Genomic DNA, 18378 nt, shown 5'->3' on the forward strand with positions numbered 1-18378 from the left:
TTTTAGGGTATATGCCAATATACCAACTGAATCTTGCGATGCGTAGAGTAGAATGAAGAAGAGTCGGCAAACAGCAGCGTGCGAAGGAAGAGATACTGGTCGGCCAGGGAAGAACGAAAACCCCACGTTCCCCACCATCGTGTTTCCGGCAGAGTGAGAATGCTCCGGGCATCTCCCAGTCGTATCCTCAAGAATCGTGTGTGCAAACTTAGATAGACTACTCTCTGGAGCTTCGGCAGTCTGATAGACGCCGACCACTCGCCGGTGCACTTGGGCTTTTTTGCTTCTGTATTAGTCTTGCTGTCATCTAGAGTTTGGGGAAATTCAATTTTCCTCACCCAACACCTTAATTGTCGGCATCCAAATTTTCTCAACCAGCCCAAAACTGCTTATAATAAGCCCCTGTTCTGCATTTTCTCTCGCTACTCGCTCAATATTTTTTTGGATCGACACAGGCGCTAATACTCTCTTCTCTACAATGGACAACTCGCAGGAAAAATACTTGCATCCAACACACATTCGCGGCGAGGCTGAAAACGTTGCATTTGCGATGCGTGAGAACGAGACTTTGGAGGATATCCAACCGCCTGACCCACAGATCATGAACAGAATCTACCGCAAGCTCGACCTGCGCATTATTCCAGGTATGTTTTTGTCTAGGCTAATGCTGGATAGTTGAGCTAAAATTTGCTGATTGCTCTTTTCAGGTCTCTGGTGTCTTTATTTTCTCACGTCCGCGATTCGTTCCAACGTCAGTTTGGCTCTGACTATGAACTCTTCCGAAGGCGACACAATTATCCAGTATCTGCACTTGACCTCGCATGACACATCTCTTGGCTTGGCTTTGTACTACGTTGGATATGTTGTTTTTGATTTGCCGTTCAATTTGGTTATGACCGCAGTCGCGCCTCATGCGTGGATTGCTCGTACTGTTACCTGTATCGGTATTGTAGGTGCTTGCATGGCTGCCATGAAGTCCGCCTGGAGCTTTATCTTCCTTCGTCTTATTCTTGGCATCATGACCGCTGGTCTTTGGCCTGGCATGGCTTACTACCTCACCATGTGGTACCCTCCTCATCGTTGTGCGCAGCGCATTGGATTTTACTACACCGCCGCCCAGATCTCAGCTGCTGTTGTCGGTCTCGTCTCTGCGGGTTTCCAATTCATGAATATGGACCGCGGTCTTCCTGGATTTGCGTGGATGTTTCTTATCTACGGTTTGGTGGCTATTGTTCTCGGTATCTCCTTGCTCTGGTGGCTGCCTGATCGTCCGTTGCTTTACAAGCGTCCTCGCACTGGCTGGGGAAGACTGCTGCCAAAGCAGAGACCTGTTTTGAACGACGAGGACCTTAAGCTTCATTTCGAAGACATGAAGTCCACTTATGTCGCTCAGAAATGGACAATGCGTGACTTTCTTAAAGTTATTATCGATGTCCGACTTTACCCGCTTGTTCTTATGTATTTTGGAGTTGTCGGCACCGGAATTGGTCTTCAGAATTTTGCAACCATCATCATTAGATCAATTAATCCCAAGTGGTCTTCTGTCGACCTCTCTCTTCTCTCGGCTCCGATTTGGATTTGCGATCTGATTGGAATCTTAATCGTCACCTCCATTTCGGACAAATTTCATAACCATCGCGCTGTGTTCTTCTCAGTGCCGTGTCTTGTAATCATGACTGGTCTTGTTGTCACAACCTACGCTCATCACGATTGGCCCCGCTATGTTGGTCTCTTAATCACTGGTCTCGGTTTAGGTCCCACTGTCCCCATTTGCATGACCTGGACCGCAGAGATCTTCCAGCCGCGCCATGGCGAAGTTGGAACCGCTGTTGCCACGGCCGTCGTCTCCGGTCTCGGAAACCTGGGTTCAATTACGACAACCTACGCACTTTACTCGGGCTGGGAAGCAGATGTCGCCGACGGATACAAGAAATCCAACATGGTCATGTTTGGAATGGTTGGCTTTAGTATTGTAGCCGCTGGTATGTCGTCTGGAATCCGGAGATGGTTGGGCGACCCTATGAGTCGCGAGGCGCAGTGGAAGCAACAGCACGCCGCTAGAGAGATCGCCGAGGCGGAGGCGGCTGCGCGGAGCGCGGCTGCCGATTTGACGGCTGAGGAGGAGGCAGAGATTAGAAAATATAAGGGTAATAATTGTACGGAGTAGTGAGCCGGCATGGAGATTTAATTTGTAAATTATAAACTTGTATTCTGGGTGAATCATGGTTGTATGGGTCTGCACGATTAGAAAAAGTATGAAGATAGTTACTGTTTAATTAATCATTTTTATTCTGCTTTGCAATTGGGAACTGCGTGTTAATATTTTAATCAAATCCACACATTAAAGTTGCTGTACATAGTGCTCTACATTAGTAATTTACATCATTATAACTATACACCTATCTATTTTGCGCATCATGCCTTTTCGTTCTTCCGAGCAATGATTTTATCCATATAAGTCTTGATAAAGGTCTTGATCTTCTTCTTTTTCTCATCCGAAAGCTCATTCAAGTTCTTCACCGTATGCCCAGGTCGCATTTCTTTCTCAACTAGGATCTTGGTGATTTCCTTCGAGTATTTTTTAACGCGTTCGTGACCGACATCCTTCTCATATCGAGCAACTATATTGGGGACGTACTTTGCAAAAGTTTTTGTAAGTTTGACTTCGACCGATACTTCGTTAACATCTTTCTTCTTCCCCTTTGAAGTATTGTGATGCTCTTTATGACGACGATGGCCGTTTGTTTTTTCTTCCTTGGTCTCTTTTTCTCGTTTACTATCGTCTTCCTTAGCACGCTCAGCAAGCTTTTTATTCGCCTCATCAATGATCTTTTGTAGGTCAAGCTTTTCGGGCTGCGATTGCGCAGTAGCAAGCGGGGCTGGAGGGACTACTGGCTCTTCGGCTGTCGGTGGATCCCACTGCGTCCGATTATCGACTTTATTGTAGTAGTACGACTTTTTGGTTATCGGATCTTCAGCCGCGGCCCAATTCGGAGGAAGTTTAGGACCGGAATTAGGTTGCTGGCGGACAGAGTCATTGCGTGAAGTGGGCGGGCGAAATGGCTTGCTTGAATTGCGGGGCCCGTTTGGAACGGAAGGTGATGCAGTGTGTTCGTTTTTTGACTCTTTTCTCTTCAATTGCTGCTTCTTCAAATTCTTGTCAGACTTTGGCGTCTTGTCCGGCACAGGAGTCTTTGCTTCCGTATCTGGAGCAGGAGAATTCGAAGCTGTCGTGGCGTCGACTTTCTTTTCAACCTTGACTGGTCTCTCGCGCCTAGGAATCCGATACGCCATCTCAAGACTCTGCCATGCAGCAACTAATTCGCTAGCAAGGTTTTTTATCTGCTCATGCTCGCTCTTAGATAATTCCTGAACCGTGTTTTCAATCTTTGAGCTTGAAATTTTGTTACGAGTCATTCGCGGCCATCGTGATAGGATTTCAAGAACGATGATTATTATATCATTTTCGTTTTTCCAGTCGCGCAGCAATGTGCCAAGAATCTGATATCCATGCATTTGCATCACCCGACGCTGAACTCCCTGATCCTCGCTCATGTGAATACGCATAAGTAATTTACTGACAAGCCACTTTTCCTTGCATTGCAGCAATGAACTCATAATCTTGGAAACGCCTTCTTCCTTGACTGCACGAGTAGGCAATGTTGACACATACTCTTCGTCATCTTCACCTGCCTTTGGCTTCCTCTTACGTTTCGGTGCGACGGTAGCCCAGTCATCTTCGCCGTCGCTCAAGCCGAGTGCGTCAGCTAGTGCTTGTGGCAGTTTCGACGCTGACTCTGTCTGTGTCTTACCGCCAATGAATCCTATACAATTTGGTTCTCCACAGTAGCACGGCTGCGCCTGAGCTCCGTATCTATCGACATTATAGTCAAAAGTGATCTCCTCGCCTTGAACTATGTCCCGTTTGGCAAAGATTCCCATTTTGAGCTTGTTTTTTACCACCCATTTATCGACAAAACAGTTTGGATTGCATGAATGGTTACAAAATCGCGCCAGGCAGCCCTTTTGCGTAGCATCCACAAACTCGCCTTTCTGTAACATCATAAAATAAAAATGTTTTATACCTTGCTCATCATATTGCTGCATCCGTTTCCGAAACCGGCCCTCGTCGATGACTTCTCCGATATATTCATAAATAAAAGTGCCTTGTCGAATGTCGGAGCATGCGCGCATACCATAACCTTTCATATCTGTCTTAATGATGTCAATATTTGCGTACTCCTTTCGCTGAAACCGTTGGTTTTCGCATTCGTCACCGCAATTGCATTCGTTGTCTACGCATTCCATTGATGTCATACGGTTGATACAATCTGAAAACTCGCCACATGCAGTATTTTTCGTTCCGTCTAGTTATCATTTTTAGTAAGAATTTCCTCTGTAATTGAGGGCACGTAAGCCGGAAAAAAATGTTGCGTACCCCAAGATTCTCGACAATCGCATGTCATTATCTCTTCCTGTCCCGCGTCTCCAAGATACTTATTTCCGTAAGTGCATTCGCTCAACTCCTCAAACAAGATCTTTGCCTCTTCCGTTTTTGACGGCAAGACAGTGAATAGCGACGGAGGCCGCGGCGGCTGTTTTGCTCTCTTGCCAGATTTCGCAACTATAGCGCCATTTTGACTATTGACTGACTCAGAGCTCAATTCTCTCTCTGATTTTATCTCGTCGTACTCCATTGGAGACGCCGAGATCGATTTCGATTCACTGGCCAGCGGCGAGGGGTGCTCAGATGAAGACCGAGAAGGTAGGTTATTTGCATCGTCTTGGATTGGCAATTTACTTGTTTCGCTATTTACTTTGCCTGCTAATGTCTCGTCGTCGCTCGATGAATCTGTGTATATCATTTCGAAGCGTTCGCGATTATGTGGCGCTGGGGTACTCTATTGACGCGCTGGCTATCCTTGTCTATGAAGAATGAGGTGCCTTGCTCAGGTAAAGGGTCCGAAGAAAAGAATACGCAAAGCTTTTACGAGGACAAGGAGTGTTAGTTAATGAGATAATATCCTGTAAAATAATAATAGACTTACAGTTTGGAAATGCAATCGCTAGGCTGGCTTGATGGGGAGTACACACAATACTTTTTAAAAGCCAAAAGACCCCAAGCCGCGAAGTTGGCGCGTGTGCGCAGATTTCTGATTTTAACGGAAGCTGCCATGACTAGAGGGCGCACATATATATATATTACTGTGAATTTCGAAAAATTTTTATGGACTCGTTACAGATTATTATATAAACGCTACTTTAATTAAAAGGCGATTACGCAGAGAAAGAAGCGTTCATGACGACTAAATACATCTGTGTAGTGAAAGTATTATTTGCCTAATGATTCGGAATCGCACCTTATTGTCCCATGACCGATTCTCAGCAAAAGAAACGCGCAGACAGTGCTCACAATATTGATTGACACAGAGCGAGAGAGCATAGCAGGTCATGAGCAAATAATACCAATGCCAAATCTCTATGTCAGAATCAAGGGGTCCGCGCATGGACTTAGCACCTTTACGTAGACGCTTCTCAATGATGTGACACATTTTAACTGTAAAAGATGACCATTTGAGTCTCTCGAATCAAAATAATCCGTCAGTGATATCCGTGGAGCAATATCAGCAGGCAGCGAGTGCTTCCTCATTGTTATCGAATATATTGGAAATGTCTAGAGCAGCGGTCAAAGAATCGCAAGTTGGGAATTTTGTGATACTCCATCACTAAAGACTGCACCAATATATTTGATTGATCTTAATAACTCCAGTAACCGTCGTAATAACTCAAATCTCTGCTGGCAAGCGAGATAGAGCAGTAGTAACTATCGGAGCTGCACACACGAAGAAATAACACAAGACCCGCAGCGTATTTACAAACTTGATCTCCCAAGCTTCTAGTCTCCACGCTTCTTTTTTCAAATCCACCGATCGAATCCCAAATCATATTGGTATTGAAAAAGAAATAAAAGCATTTCGCAGCTCATCAGTTCACGACAATACAATTTTTACAATATTACGATTCATCTAATTGAAGGACAGAATGCAGTTAACTTTGAGAGATATAAAGCGCCAGAAGTGGACTGTCGATGTTGAGCCGACCGACACGGTACGTGCATGGTTTTGCTAATCAAGCGTGTTGCTCGTAGCCAGTAGGTTATTGGCATAGTGACTCCGATTAAAACCCGATATTAATATCAATTATCAATATTTGGTTTTCTCTGTTGGCTTGTTCTTGTGGCTATTGAAAGGAGTTCTATGACCTGCTGGATCAAACGTGAGTAACGCGAGTCTTATACAGCCGGCTAATTCTTTCCTTAGATTGCTTCTGTTAAGAAAATCATTCAAGAGCAGAAAGGCTGGGAAGCAAACTTACAGATGCTTATCTATTCGGGTGTGTCTTCATCTCAGATCAGTCTGAGAATGCTAATAGACAAGTATTCTTGCTGACACGATATCTGCGCATAATAGGCAAGACATTAGTAGACGAACGAACTGTCGAGTCGTACAATATCAAAGAGACCGATTTTATCGTATGTATGGTTAGCAAGGTGAGTAAATATTTGTTAAATTAAGATACATCGAGAGAATATGCTGATTCCAAACACCTTAGCGGAAACCTGTCCCTTCGACTCCTGCCCCAGTCCCAGTTTCTACTCCAGCTGCGCCTGCTCAGGCTCCTTTGACTCCTCCCCCAGCTGCGCCTGCTGCTGCACCGGCTGCCGCACCGGCTGCTACTCCCGCTGAGGCGGCTACTCCGTCACCTGCTTTCAACGATCCATCGGCTTTCTGTACGTGAACATTTTGTTTCCAATTGAAGAGTAAGACTAGCTGCTAATGTCAATTTATGTAGCTACTGGAAGTGCTCGTGAGGCTGCTGTAGCGAATATGATGGAGATGGGCTACGAGCGTGAGGAAATCGAGCGGGCGATGCGTGCCGCATTTAACAACCCCGATCGTGCTGTCGAGTACCTTCTTGGAGTATGATCCTTCTTTGAAGTTGTGGTTTTGAGTATTAGAGCGCTAACGATTCATTAAATTAGGGGATTCCTGACTATTTGGTTCGAGAAACTCCTCAGGCCGCAGCTGGCGCGCCTGCCACGGATGCTTCCAGTCCCGCGGCCGCTGTTGCCTCGCCCGTTGCTCCCACAGATTCCTCTGCTGGGTTGAATCTGTTTGAAGCCGCAGCGCAAGCATCTCAGCAGCGATCCAATCCGGAACCTGCTACTGGTGGCGCTGCAAGTCTCGATTTCTTGCGAAATAGCAGTCAATTCCAGCAGTTGCGAGATTTGATTCGCCAGCAGCCTCAGCTTTTGGAGCCGATATTGCAGCAGGTTGCTCAGTCTAACCCACAGCTTGCGTCGCTTATACAATCTAACCCTGATGGATTTGTCCGACTTTTGACTGAGGGTGGAGAGGAGGAGGGTGCCGAGAGAGGTGGATACCAGATTGAGGTCACTGCCGAGGAGTCGGCCGCTATTGATAGGGTATGTACTATTTGATTTGTTCCGCTGGTTTGTGGTGATATTTACTTACTGTATTTGCATAGCTTTGCAATCTTGGATTTCATAGACAGGTTGTCATTCAGGCTTACTTTGCCTGCGACAAGAACGAAGAGGTTGCCGCCAACTACCTCTTTGAGCACGTAAGTTATTGATCTGTATTTGAATGACATTAGTACGGAATTATTCTGATTGGGTGATTATAGGGACATGAGGACGAGGAGTAAATGTTTATGAATGAGTTTAATCTTTGTTCGGAATATTATGTAGTCTTAATGATATTGCAGATATAGTTTGTCTTTTTCGAGGTTCTAATTTTGTTCTGTTTCTTTTGTCAGCGGAAGAACTTGCAATTGATTTAGGAAGATATTTCGTTGACCATCTATGCGAGCGTGTTAACTATGCCGAAAGCATTATTTATTTGTATAGCAGTGTTAGGATTTTAAGAAACTTGCTTTTTTTGTATGTTTCTGTTTCCAGATTCGTTAATGAAATTTTATTTTTCATCCATCTCTCAAGATGCTAAACTAATCGATTTTTATCGTAAAATAATGTACATTTCCACCCCTATCGACGACCTCTCGATCTACCCAAAACACTCGACACATCACGTTTACTGAGTGTAAGACCTTTCTTTGTGAAGTGTCCCACGCTAGCAATTTTCAATCCCCGATCTCTCTTCTGTGTACTCTTTGAAACTCTCGCAGCAACAGGTAATACGATTCCAGCTTCCTTTGCGTCGCTTTCGTACTTTGTCTTCCGTTCCTGTTGCTTTTGCATAATTCCTTTGCGCATCTTCATTGGCATTTTACCTTTGTTGAAGCGCTCTGTTTGCTTTTCTTGTAAACTTTGCGGGTTCAATGAGTAATAATCCTGTTTTTGTCGTCCATGATCGGCGCTACTTTTTATAGCCAAACTGTCAATTCGCGCATCAAGTGTCTTTAATCTAGTTTTACCAATAGGGTCGAAATTAAGTCTTGTGCCGTCCGAGCTTAGACCGCCGTGTTTATGTGCTTCTGAAAGGATATGCGATTCGGTTATCAGGCGTTGCAGAGCAACGTCGTGCTTTATATTCAGCTCCTCGTCGTCATCGGTCTTACCGCTGCCGTTGGATTTTGATTTGCTGAGTAGTTTTGCTTTTTTCTCGAGGGCGAGCTCTGATTTCGGGACATTTTGTGACTGCGACATGAGTATGTCAGTTTCAAGCATTATCCAGTAAATTAAAGAAAAGAAGTGCTCCTGTAAAACCACAATACGTACCATGAAATTCCTTTTTTCTTTAGAACTAGGTCTCGCTACTTGTTCAGACCTTGTACCATCAAATCGAATCACGATCGGCAAATCGTCTTCTTCCTCAGAGACTTTGGAATCATTGATAGCTGATTTTTTGTTTCTTTCTATATATGGTAGAGTGCTTGATACTTCATCATCAAATCCATTGAATTCACTTTCATCGCTCTGTGAATCATCGTTTTCAGACTCAGTATCGTCATCGTCATCGTCATCGTCGTCGTCATCGTCATCATTATCGTCGTCGAAATCTTCTTCTTCTGGACTTATAATCCTCAATTCACCAACTTTTCCCTTATCGCCACCACGTCTCTTATCCTCTTTCATCTTCTTCAATTGTTCCATCACATCGTCAGCAGAGCTCATAGCCTTCCGCTTCTTTTTACCATCCACTTCTTTCTTCACAGATTCATCAGTGATAGCAGGTGCGTCTTTCTTTTGCTGCTTCTTTGCAGCTTTCATCGCAGCTAATTTCAGCATCACACTAGCAGCTGATTCGCCCATCTTCACTAACGAGTACTCTCCTGCAATGAATCGCAGCTCGAAACTAAACTGGCAGCAAACTCTGCGTTTTCGTCTAAAGCCTCTTGTGAGCGCCTCCTCGTTGGGAGGAAAAGAAAATAATTTTCAGGGGTAAATAGTCACGTGAATACTAAACAATTTTAGTTGTAGATGTAAATGCGCTATAGCTGCTTGTAAGGGTTCTTTTCATTTTAGTAGACTTCTGAGTGGTTGTATGTCATTCAATCTCCCCCTCTTTTTTTAAAACTCTACAGATGAATGGAAAATGACAAGATTTCGTGGATGTATCGATATTCATGCCGGGCAAGTTAAACAAATTGTCGGCGGTACACTCTCCGAAACGGATGAAACCAACCTAAGGACAAATTTCGTGGCTACTTTGCCTGCAGGATACTTTGGAAAACTGTATAGAGAAAATAAAGTGTTTGGCACGCATGTAATAAAGCTGGGAGGTGGATGCGATGACGCTGCAGCTGAGGCTTTAGCTGCTTGGAATGGTGAGTTATATTGCGAGATTATTTGGTAAAGATGAATTGCTGATATAATTGTGTAGGTGGATTGCAGATTGGTGGAGGTATAACAATTGATAATGCTCAGGAATGGCTAGATAAAGGAGCAGATAAGGTTGGTTTTTTCTCGCTAGAACTTTTCAGAGTCGATTGCTAATGCAATGAAAAAAAAAAGGTGATTGTTACATCATATTTGTTTCCCGGTGCCAAACTTGACGTCAAGAGATTAGAAGAACTGACAGCAAAAGTGGGTAAAGAGCGACTGGTTATCGATTTAAGCTGTCGAAAGCGAAATAATGAATGGGTTGTCGCTATGAATAAATGGCAAACATTAACCGAAACGAAACTTGACAAAAGTAAGTAGAGTACAGAGAGTAATATGTAAAGAGTTTAACTGACTTTTTTTATTATTATTTTGTTGCAGATACACTAGAGTACTTGGCACAATATTGTTCAGAATTTCTTGTTCATGCAGCAGATGTCGAAGGCCTATGCCGCGGCATCGACAAAGATCTGGTAATCGCATTAAGTCAATGGTCACCAATTCCCGTAACCTACGCTGGAGGAGCGAAAAGTATTACAGATCTGGAACTAGTCAATCGGCTAAGTGGTGGAAAAGTAGATTTGACGTATGGTAGCGCCTTGGATATTTTTGGGGGAACGTTGGTCAAGTTTGAAGATTGCGTAAAGTGGAATGAAGATCACTCGCGTTTGTAAAATGATTTTATATACAGATTTGTAAATATAGTAGGAATTTAATCACCAGCGCCAATCCGAATAATATACAATAGAAAACTTCACAACGTCATTCATACTCTATTTCCAGTCAAGTTAAACATCAGAAGCTTGTAGGCGCTATTAAACGACCTCCGTAGTGTAGCTACATAGCAATAGATGTTAACAGGAAAGTAGAACATATTCTAAAACCAAAGATTAAAACTCACCTCCAGCACGGTTACCGCTTTTACCAACTCTAGCCAACCACGGACCCAGAAGCAACCGAAAGAGTCGCATACCACACCCTTGCACGGCAGGATACAAGGCTTGATCTTTTATTGTAATCCATGCGATTGCAAGCCACGAACCGTTTGTATTCGCGACGGAACGCATATAAGTCTGTTCGGCGCGCAAATCCATTGTTTGAGCAATTGTGTAGAATTGTGTTATACTAGAGTGAAATTTCTCAAATGGGTCTTCTGGATAATCGTCGTAACTTGATGGTGAATCTGAGAAATCAATCAGAGAATCTGGATATGATTCCCGTGCCTCTTTTCGAATTTCATCATCCTCATCATCTTCAGTGGTTTGTTTCGCTTCATCATATAAACTGTTATTGGCAGAATGGACCGGCTCGCTGTGAGCTTCTCTAGCTTGCTGCATGACTTTTAAAAGCTGCTGTACATCACTATCCTCATCATGAGTCGGTGTAGTCGTGCTCGACGGCTGCCCATCGACAAAATTGGCTAAAAGATCGACCAGATCTGATTCACTTAGCTGCACCCCTTGCTCATTACGCGAGCTGTCCGAATCAAAAGGGAAAGACATGTTTGTGTCGCTTGTCCTTTTGATAAATTTATTGAAGAATCTGTAGAGTTGGAGAACGATATTACACATGGTTGAGGTCTTTGTACCAGGTACAATATAAATTGCGAGCAGACATTGCGAGATACTGAAACAGGAAGCGAAGGCCAAGAACACGCATAGAATGTCGATGATGCTAATCCACCTTGTCTTTATCTTTATCAAGAAGCCTTGACTGGGAAAACTCAGGATCCAGAAATGATTGATCCTTTACATGTGATTGCTCGTGTCCACCCCATCTGAATCGATCTGTGGGTCTGTAGTCACACCGTGTTTCGCGCTTGAATCAATTCTCATTTTCTAAGATGACCAGCGACGCGATTTCTACGTTTACTCATAGGTCTACTAATGAACTGATAATTGTTGACACCAACTGCCAGACTGCGTTGATAGAGTAAAGATCGCTTGGTCGCAGACTAAGGTGAGGATGAGGTCAGATGATTCGCGATAATTTGGCGGGATTGATGTATCCGAGAATAACTACAATTGTTGTTTGTAATTTTTTGATTTTGCTTTCGATGATCCCAGTCTCTGTTCCTTTCCTGACCAGCATCTCCGCGTCTTCGAGAGCGCTTCATACCCGATTATGCTTTTGAAATGCTTCATAATACCTGACTCTGGTGATATCTTGCTGACTGCTTATCGACGTATTCGACAATATTCGACAAGATACTGGGTCGTTACTTTTGTAATATTATCTTGTTGAGGTGGATCTGTATAGTCTGCGGTCGGTTGTGGCAGGTGTTGTTAATCTGCCTGTGGTACTTAGCTGGGTTAGTTTTTAGTTCATCATATACACTGTACTTGATACTACAAAAAGTCTGCTGCTTGTTTTCAAGGACTGGAAATCTCTGCTTCTCTGCAAACTAGTGAATGCTAGTGAAATTGCGAAATGTGCATTCTCGATAGATGGAGTTTGTTGCTTGTAATTCAGTCCAGAAACGTAAGTTAGATGCTTTGAATCGACAGTTTATGACTAGAGCCGGATTTGAACAAGGGATGAAACATTCCATAATGATGGATATCAAAAGGATTAATAAGAAAATATAAGTCTGATAATTCTCAGAGACTTTAATATTGTTCAAATAATGATCTTCTTGCTCAGATTATAACGGTTCCCACCCCTGGAAAAAAATCGGAATATACTAAAGTTTGCTTGGCAAAGGTGGGCTTGTTGCTCGTGTTTTATTTTTCTGATTCAGACAAATGTCAGAATATATCGCTAAATAGTGCCTGCTCAACCTATAGTCACCATCTGTTGTTTATCTTAATGTTCGTGCAATTAGAGACTAGTGTATCTGTAGCACTTAATAGAAAGGAGATTTGCTTATACAGGTCAGAAATTAATTACTGTATATAGTCCGAATTACTGAGTTTTATAAGTGCCAATAAATACAGGTAGCTAGTAGAGATTAATCGATCAACACATGCAGTAGTGCTCTATATAAATGTGATCAGTCTTGCTAAGAGATTTCTTTTGCTTATACGCTAGATTTAGTTGTTCTGATTAACAGATATCAGCGTCATGTCTCAGAGTCTGACTGTGTTTGTTGGGAACCAGCCAAGCGGAGAGAAATACAGTTTTTTCCCTTGCAGAAATAAAAATAAAGTTTATAACGTTATAAAAACTACAGACTCTCTCAAATGTGTCCTCGCATTCGGCCGAGCAGAATCTAGGACAGTACACGCAGTATTGAATTTAACTAGACAATTACTGGCTTAACTTTGTAAGTGTCATGATTCTACATAAAAAGACCGTGAAGAAAAGGATAAACTCCACATTTAGTTTAGAATACAAGATTTGTTTTTTTTCTTCGGAAGTTACTGTAACCGAGAAACTTTATGTACTGCGCTTGTAAGGTACCCACAGAGTTTCCTGAGGAAAATCAATATACTGCTTGCACCACAGCCACTAACTACGCAGCGCTTCTAACTAAAAGATAGTGCATAATATAAATCTCTGCAAAGAATAGCGAATAGCGTTGATGCTTGTTGAATATACTTCAAGTTTGTTGTCCGTGAGAGACGAGAGCAGGAGTCCTAAATGAAAATTGGAATATGGCCATTGGTACTTTGTCGTTTCAACAGTGGCATTCGATATCTCTCTAGCAGTAAGAAGATGACAAGAAACAAGATCAAACAAAAGGGTAGTAGAAGCGCAAAATAGCCAGCTAATTTATGTTATTTAGAAATGCTGATATAGCTAATGACCGACGTAATATCTAGAGTTTACACTAATCTGTAAAGGCTATCAGACATCCTGTGAAAGAGGAAACGACTTGCCGCAGCTGCACGCGAGCAGAGTCTGCTCGGGGCAAAGTAAGGTCTGAGCTCTTTCAATCATCCGTCGTCCACTGCTCTTCGTGAATAATGTTCAACTATATATTGAGAGTATAGATATCATCTACAGTGTAGATGATCGTCATTTCCCAGTCACAGCAGTCCTGGTACTTCCACGTTTTTACCGTATTGAATTAAATTTCACTTCCTGCAGCAGCGACGTTTGCGAATCCTCCCCGGCGTTTGCGCACGGCCAGTAGTCTGCACCGAATACGCAGGAAAGAACGAGGGTCGGCATTAGATTCTTGTCATCGGTAGAGCAAGTCAACGTTGTTACGGAGCATGGTATACTTTCTTGCTTTAATTTGAATAGCATAAATCAAATGAGGCAATCCTCATTTAAAAAAAGTCCTCAAACTCGCTCAGCTCGCTATTCACTTATTTTAAATGTCCATTTCTGCTCTCGTCTTTCGCAGATTTTTCCTCGTCGCCTACTAAAAAAGAAACAGTGCTAGTCTCTTAAGTCGCTTATTCTCAAAAATACTTTAACGCTATCCTCAATCAGGCTACCAAATTCAACTTTGTTGTGTTCGCTTTACTTCCGTTAAAGTAATCAATAGCGGATGCTACATCTAACTAGTTGTATGACTACTATCATTGTCATGGGCGCTCTGTCTAACTCCCTGTCTTTTTTTTCTTCTTAATAATTTCTGATTACTGTATGAACACTTGAAATAAATTAGATATTAAACATTTACAGAAGTAATGAAAATAATAGCAAATGCCTCAGACTCAACGCCAAACTTAACAGCATAAAATTACAGAAACCAATAAAAAAACTTCTCTTTCCAATCTCTTCGATCAGGAAAAAAAATTGAAAAAAAAAAATAAACTTTCACTCTTCTAAAACCTATATTATAAAACAGGGAGATCTTCTTTCTATGTGTCTTCAATCTCGCCTTTTGCTCGTCGTACTAAAACTTTCCATCGGTATCGCACCGTCTGTCCGTCACGTTTATTTAGAATCTGTGCGTACTCGCCATAATCTTGCCTCGGCAACGTCCGAAGAACCATATCAACCTATACCATTACATTCAGTCATTTTATAATTTCAAAAGCTATACGAAATCAAGAAAACCTACCAGTTGCCTATCTTCTTCGGTTGTCCATGTTGAATTTGGTGCCTTTCGTCTCTTTTGTCGTGCGCCAGATCCAGACGCAATAGACCGTGAATCATCTGGCATATCGCCCTCACCACCTTCTGGCGTAGACATCTGTGCTCCTTCGTACGCATATCTAGCCATTCCCTGGTACGCAAGCCCCTGTGTCGTGTCTACTGAGGGAGGAAGGGGATGTGGTGGTGGTGGCACAGGAGCAGTTGCAGGCCACTGCGGTCGCTGTTCGACGTATTGTCGAGGCCAGCCATCATAGCCGCCATACACAGGTGACGGAACCACATTATTGACTTGACCTACGTGCTGCTGCCAATGCTGCTGAGGCTGCTCTGGCCATGTTTGCGGCGGCGGCGGCGGCAGCGGATGCGGATGCGGATGCGGTTGTGATTGTGATTGTGATTGTTGAGGTAAAAAATTAGGTTGAGCAAGATACTGTGGAGGACCGTATTGAGATTGGAAAAACTGTGATGGATGAAGTTGACTTGAATAATGCAGTCTTGGTGATCGCTGTATATATGCCGCGTGCTGCTGTGATGCTGAAGCGTACATATAATCATCTGCAGACGCCGACCTTCGAGTAATCGGCTGCGCGAGCGATGGTTCCGGCGACGGATCAGCAGTCTTAGTTTTAAAATAATCCTTTTTGTCAACCGCCTCCAATATCAGTTGTTCCGCTGCGTCGCGCGGTACCGTCTTTGCATCTTCCGCCGTCTTTGGCGTAGTTGAAGGCTGCGCATTTCGAGCCGGCCGTGAAGTCGCGGCAACGTTGCGATCTTGTCGGCTAGACTCATTTAGAATCTGATCTATATTCATGGAAAGGAGTTTTTATGATTGAGAAAGAGGCTCGAGGTGTATATAATTGAATTCAAGGTTGTAACTGTTTCTCATAAATGCTAGACGGTTAGATATTTTATTCTCTATTCTCTCTTAACAAAAAAAAGTCTCGATAGAAATCAGGACAATTCTTGGAAAAGAAAAGTGAAACGACAACAGATATAGCATATATACTTACGTTAATTCCGATCCGCATATACTACACTCGCAAACCCACTGGCGGCCAGACAGATCAATGAATATAATGTAGCTGAGCCCCCAGAAAAAAAATAGTGTAACTCGATTTCTTAGTTCTCCATATGCCAAAATCCACTAATCGAATCACAGTAGTGACGAATGAAAAAGATATACCGAGGCTGTGAAGGTGAAGTAGATAAGCGCGGAGTATCCAAGGTAAACGACACCTCGAGGCAGCCTGTAGTTGACGAGAACGAGCGGTTCAATGCGATCGTCTAGAAATAGGCAGAGTATCTAAACAGAAGTTTAAGTATTAGAGCAAATAACACTTGATCTGGCTCGCAAAGATAATGCACTGAACACAGTGACCATGGAATTCTCAATAAGGGTGAACTCACTGTAGATATTTTTCCGCAAAGATTCTTTCAACCGCCAAAGTCGGGGTTGTTCAAAGGGTAGAAGAGTGTGATTCGGAGACGATTAATTTTGAACGATACCAAATGATAAGCTCTGGTGTGGATGAACTGATTCTGCCTCCAGTGACAATGACTATAGACCAATGAAGGCAGAGTTGTTTATCAGCTACCAAACACAATTAATGCCTTTTGCAAATTTGCAAAACAAAGAGAGGACAAAAAGATGCAAATAAACCAGACGAATCACAACACAGCAAAGAGAAAGAAAATGTGAGAGAAAAGAGCCGGGCAGAGAGCGAGCGAGGGGAAAGGCGATGGCACCCAAAAGGTTAAATAGAAAGTCTAAAAGAGACTAAAACAAGTATGGAATTTATAAAAAAAAGCCAATCTACGAACCGGGGATGCGGATTGCGCTAATATCGACAAGCACGATATTGACGTCTGGGTACCCTGTTACCGGAGCCACCGAAAAGAGAAGGCAGAACAGTGCTACAGTGCCTGCTGCGGCTGGACGGGTAGATAAGCTGCAGCTCCTGACTTACTGTGCATGTAGTGAATTTAGTGAGACGAAGATGGTGGAGAGAGGAGAGTTTGGAATGGGTACATTGGCCCGACTCGGCAGGCGATTGACGAGATAGAGAGTAAACAGTATCTTAGGAAGGACATTTGCAAACGCACGTGGCGGCAAGGGCAACAGATTGCAAGAAGAAAACTATCAAGTTCGCATCAATGAGAAGTGTCCAAAAAGCTAGCGAGATAGTATTGGGACCAGTGACAAATGAGAGGCCGCGATGAAGACAGAGCAAGATGTACCTTATTAATCTAAATCTGACACCGCACTAAACGAACCTTATTTAACAACATGGTTCTACGGCAAAAACTCTGTTTGGAAGAAGATTCCATCGCTTCTCAACCTTTTCCCTCTGTTTTACCTTTTCCCTCTGTTTTGCCTTTTGCAAGCCTACCGTCAGAGTCGGCTCATTGATGCTCGTGGGTGAATACGAGAAGCAGTAGCATACCCTCCGATTTCTCGCAACCACTCTAAGCACGCGAGGACAGATTGCTCGCGGCTGCAGAACCCCTACTACGACACCCAACAGCGGTGCAGGCAGAAGCCGAATGACAAGCGCAGAGAGCTAGAGTGCGCAGAAGGAATGTGTCGAGAACAGACGCACACGCCGCGTGACTTACAGCCCTCTGCGTTATGGAAGGTGTGACCGCGGCTGGACAGCGAAGCAGCACGAGAAAGAGTCAACAGAAGAGGAGAAGAAGTAGTAAAAAGATTCGAGACCAAAAACGACTATTTAAGGTACTCTAGCCCCGGAGAAGCAATCGCAAAGAATGATGTCAAAAACCTTCGCTCGGATTTAGCAATATCCCGAGGTTTGGTTTCGATACACGCATCCAATTCTCTACTGGCTTGGCTATTTTCTTTTTATTTTTTTGCTAATATTTTCAGAGTAGCTATTAAGCTTTCTGGGGTATAAAAAATAAGTAATGAAAATAATGACAATAGTAAAAGAAAACAGTAAATAATACGAAATATAAACAAAGATAAGAAGCTTACTCGCCCACTCGAGGACTCTGGCTCAAGCCTGGCTGTCACGCGAACTGTGCGTCATCTTGCGGGCCGTCGCCGCATCTAATTAGCGCAAAAGCAAAAGCAAATACAGAAGCAAAACTTATTTATCATGACCTCGGTGTGGCAAATCAGAATCCGGCTGGTCGATCATAACACACTACATTCTATCTTGCAAGTCGAGGCAGGTTTATAGCAATAACGAGCGCCTAGCAAAATAATAAGGAAGTTTGGCTGGCTTCTAATTCGCTTGCGCGGCCGCTCGTAGCAGTTCACCTACTGAGGAATCTCTTCAATATCCGGTCCATTCCCATTTCTCTGTTCTAGAATGTTTATCTTTACGCACTGCTACACAAGCTTCTCGGTTCTCACAGCCGAGCACCGCATATCGTATACAACTCGCGACAAGCTTCCAAGAGTAAAAAAAAATTACGACCATTTCTGTTCTCATCTTCTTTAAACCTTGCCGAATTAAGTTGGTCGTTTTGTTTATAAACACAGTCGCAGTCTCACA

General features: G+C 43.3%; 7 protein-coding genes across 7 annotated transcripts; 3 read left to right on the top strand and 4 right to left on the bottom strand.

The window, feature by feature from the left end:
- The first annotated feature begins 325 nt into the window (after window positions 1-325).
- V2V93DRAFT_207036 (major facilitator superfamily domain-containing protein) lies at window positions 326-2291 on the top strand. Its single transcript, XM_066907007.1, has 2 exons — window positions 326-644; window positions 708-2291. The coding sequence occupies exons 1-2, from the start codon at window positions 479-481 to the stop codon at window positions 2165-2167; spliced, it is 1626 nt and encodes a 541-aa protein (XP_066766696.1). The 5' UTR covers window positions 326-478; the 3' UTR covers window positions 2168-2291.
- Window positions 2269-5119, bottom strand: V2V93DRAFT_368061 (uncharacterized protein). Its single transcript, XM_066909711.1, has 3 exons — window positions 5049-5119; window positions 4439-4984; window positions 2269-4367 (listed from the first exon to the last, which is right to left on the bottom strand). Exons 2-3 carry the CDS (start codon window positions 4863-4865, stop codon window positions 2416-2418), a joined length of 2379 nt encoding a protein of 792 aa, XP_066766697.1. The 5' UTR covers window positions 4866-4984; window positions 5049-5119; the 3' UTR covers window positions 2269-2415.
- An 801-nt stretch (window positions 5120-5920) lies between these two features.
- V2V93DRAFT_368065 (XPC-binding domain-containing protein) lies at window positions 5921-8011 on the top strand. Its single transcript, XM_066909712.1, has 8 exons — window positions 5921-6108; window positions 6321-6393; window positions 6471-6550; window positions 6613-6790; window positions 6853-6980; window positions 7043-7486; window positions 7549-7644; window positions 7708-8011. The coding sequence occupies exons 1-8, from the start codon at window positions 6043-6045 to the stop codon at window positions 7726-7728; spliced, it is 1086 nt and encodes a 361-aa protein (XP_066766698.1). The 5' UTR covers window positions 5921-6042; the 3' UTR covers window positions 7729-8011.
- Window positions 7957-9443, bottom strand: V2V93DRAFT_368068 (uncharacterized protein). Its single transcript, XM_066909713.1, has 2 exons — window positions 8762-9443; window positions 7957-8680 (listed from the first exon to the last, which is right to left on the bottom strand). The coding sequence occupies exons 1-2, from the start codon at window positions 9293-9295 to the stop codon at window positions 8069-8071; spliced, it is 1146 nt and encodes a 381-aa protein (XP_066766699.1). The 5' UTR covers window positions 9296-9443; the 3' UTR covers window positions 7957-8068.
- Window positions 9444-9506: 63 nt separating this feature from the next.
- On the top strand, window positions 9507-10623 carry V2V93DRAFT_368069 (uncharacterized protein). The gene is made up of 4 exons (XM_066909714.1): window positions 9507-9810; window positions 9867-9937; window positions 9998-10178; window positions 10247-10623. The coding sequence occupies exons 1-4, from the start codon at window positions 9579-9581 to the stop codon at window positions 10537-10539; spliced, it is 777 nt and encodes a 258-aa protein (XP_066766700.1). The 5' UTR covers window positions 9507-9578; the 3' UTR covers window positions 10540-10623.
- On the bottom strand, window positions 10527-11396 carry V2V93DRAFT_368070 (uncharacterized protein). Its single transcript, XM_066909715.1, has 2 exons — window positions 10767-11396; window positions 10527-10702 (listed from the first exon to the last, which is right to left on the bottom strand). The coding sequence occupies exons 1-2, from the start codon at window positions 11365-11367 to the stop codon at window positions 10632-10634; spliced, it is 672 nt and encodes a 223-aa protein (XP_066766701.1). The 5' UTR covers window positions 11368-11396; the 3' UTR covers window positions 10527-10631.
- Window positions 11397-14622: 3226 nt separating this feature from the next.
- V2V93DRAFT_379672 (uncharacterized protein) lies at window positions 14623-15671 on the bottom strand (the record flags this gene model as incomplete). Its single annotated transcript, XM_066912020.1, has 2 exons — window positions 14623-14763; window positions 14826-15671. 2 exons carry the CDS (start codon window positions 15669-15671, stop codon window positions 14623-14625), a joined length of 987 nt encoding a protein of 328 aa, XP_066766702.1.
- Window positions 15672-18378: the final 2707 nt, after the last annotated feature.

The sequence above is a fragment of the Kockiozyma suomiensis genome (assembly GCF_038497685.1).
Source record: "Kockiozyma suomiensis strain NRRL Y-17356 unplaced genomic scaffold V2V93scaffold_5, whole genome shotgun sequence".
Classification (NCBI taxonomy): domain Eukaryota; kingdom Fungi; phylum Ascomycota; class Lipomycetes; order Lipomycetales; family Lipomycetaceae; genus Kockiozyma; species Kockiozyma suomiensis.

Coding starts and splice junctions, on each gene's coding strand:
- V2V93DRAFT_207036 (XM_066907007.1), top strand. CDS start 479: ATGGACAACTCGCAGGAAAAATACTTGCATCCAACACACATTCGCGGC. Junction 645..707: donor CGACCTGCGCATTATTCCAG/GTATGTTTTTGT, acceptor TGCTCTTTTCAG/GTCTCTGGTGTCTTTATTTT.
- V2V93DRAFT_368061 (XM_066909711.1), bottom strand. CDS start 4,865: ATGATATACACAGATTCATCGAGCGACGACGAGACATTAGCAGGCAAA. Junction 4,368..4,438: donor CGATTGTCGAGAATCTTGGG/GTACGCAACATT, acceptor AATGATAACTAG/ACGGAACGAAAAATACTGCA.
- V2V93DRAFT_368065 (XM_066909712.1), top strand. CDS start 6,043: ATGCAGTTAACTTTGAGAGATATAAAGCGCCAGAAGTGGACTGTCGAT. Junction 6,394..6,470: donor ACAGATGCTTATCTATTCGG/GTGTGTCTTCAT, acceptor TGCGCATAATAG/GCAAGACATTAGTAGACGAA. Junction 6,791..6,852: donor CAACGATCCATCGGCTTTCT/GTACGTGAACAT, acceptor CAATTTATGTAG/CTACTGGAAGTGCTCGTGAG.
- V2V93DRAFT_368068 (XM_066909713.1), bottom strand. CDS start 9,295: ATGGGCGAATCAGCTGCTAGTGTGATGCTGAAATTAGCTGCGATGAAA. Junction 8,681..8,761: donor AAGAAAAAAGGAATTTCATG/GTACGTATTGTG, acceptor CTCATGTCGCAG/TCACAAAATGTCCCGAAATC.
- V2V93DRAFT_368069 (XM_066909714.1), top strand. CDS start 9,579: ATGACAAGATTTCGTGGATGTATCGATATTCATGCCGGGCAAGTTAAA. Junction 9,811..9,866: donor GGCTTTAGCTGCTTGGAATG/GTGAGTTATATT, acceptor ATAATTGTGTAG/GTGGATTGCAGATTGGTGGA. Junction 10,179..10,246: donor CGAAACGAAACTTGACAAAA/GTAAGTAGAGTA, acceptor ATTTTGTTGCAG/ATACACTAGAGTACTTGGCA.
- V2V93DRAFT_368070 (XM_066909715.1), bottom strand. CDS start 11,367: ATGTCTTTCCCTTTTGATTCGGACAGCTCGCGTAATGAGCAAGGGGTG. Junction 10,703..10,766: donor AAGCGGTAACCGTGCTGGAG/GTGAGTTTTAAT, acceptor ATTGCTATGTAG/CTACACTACGGAGGTCGTTT.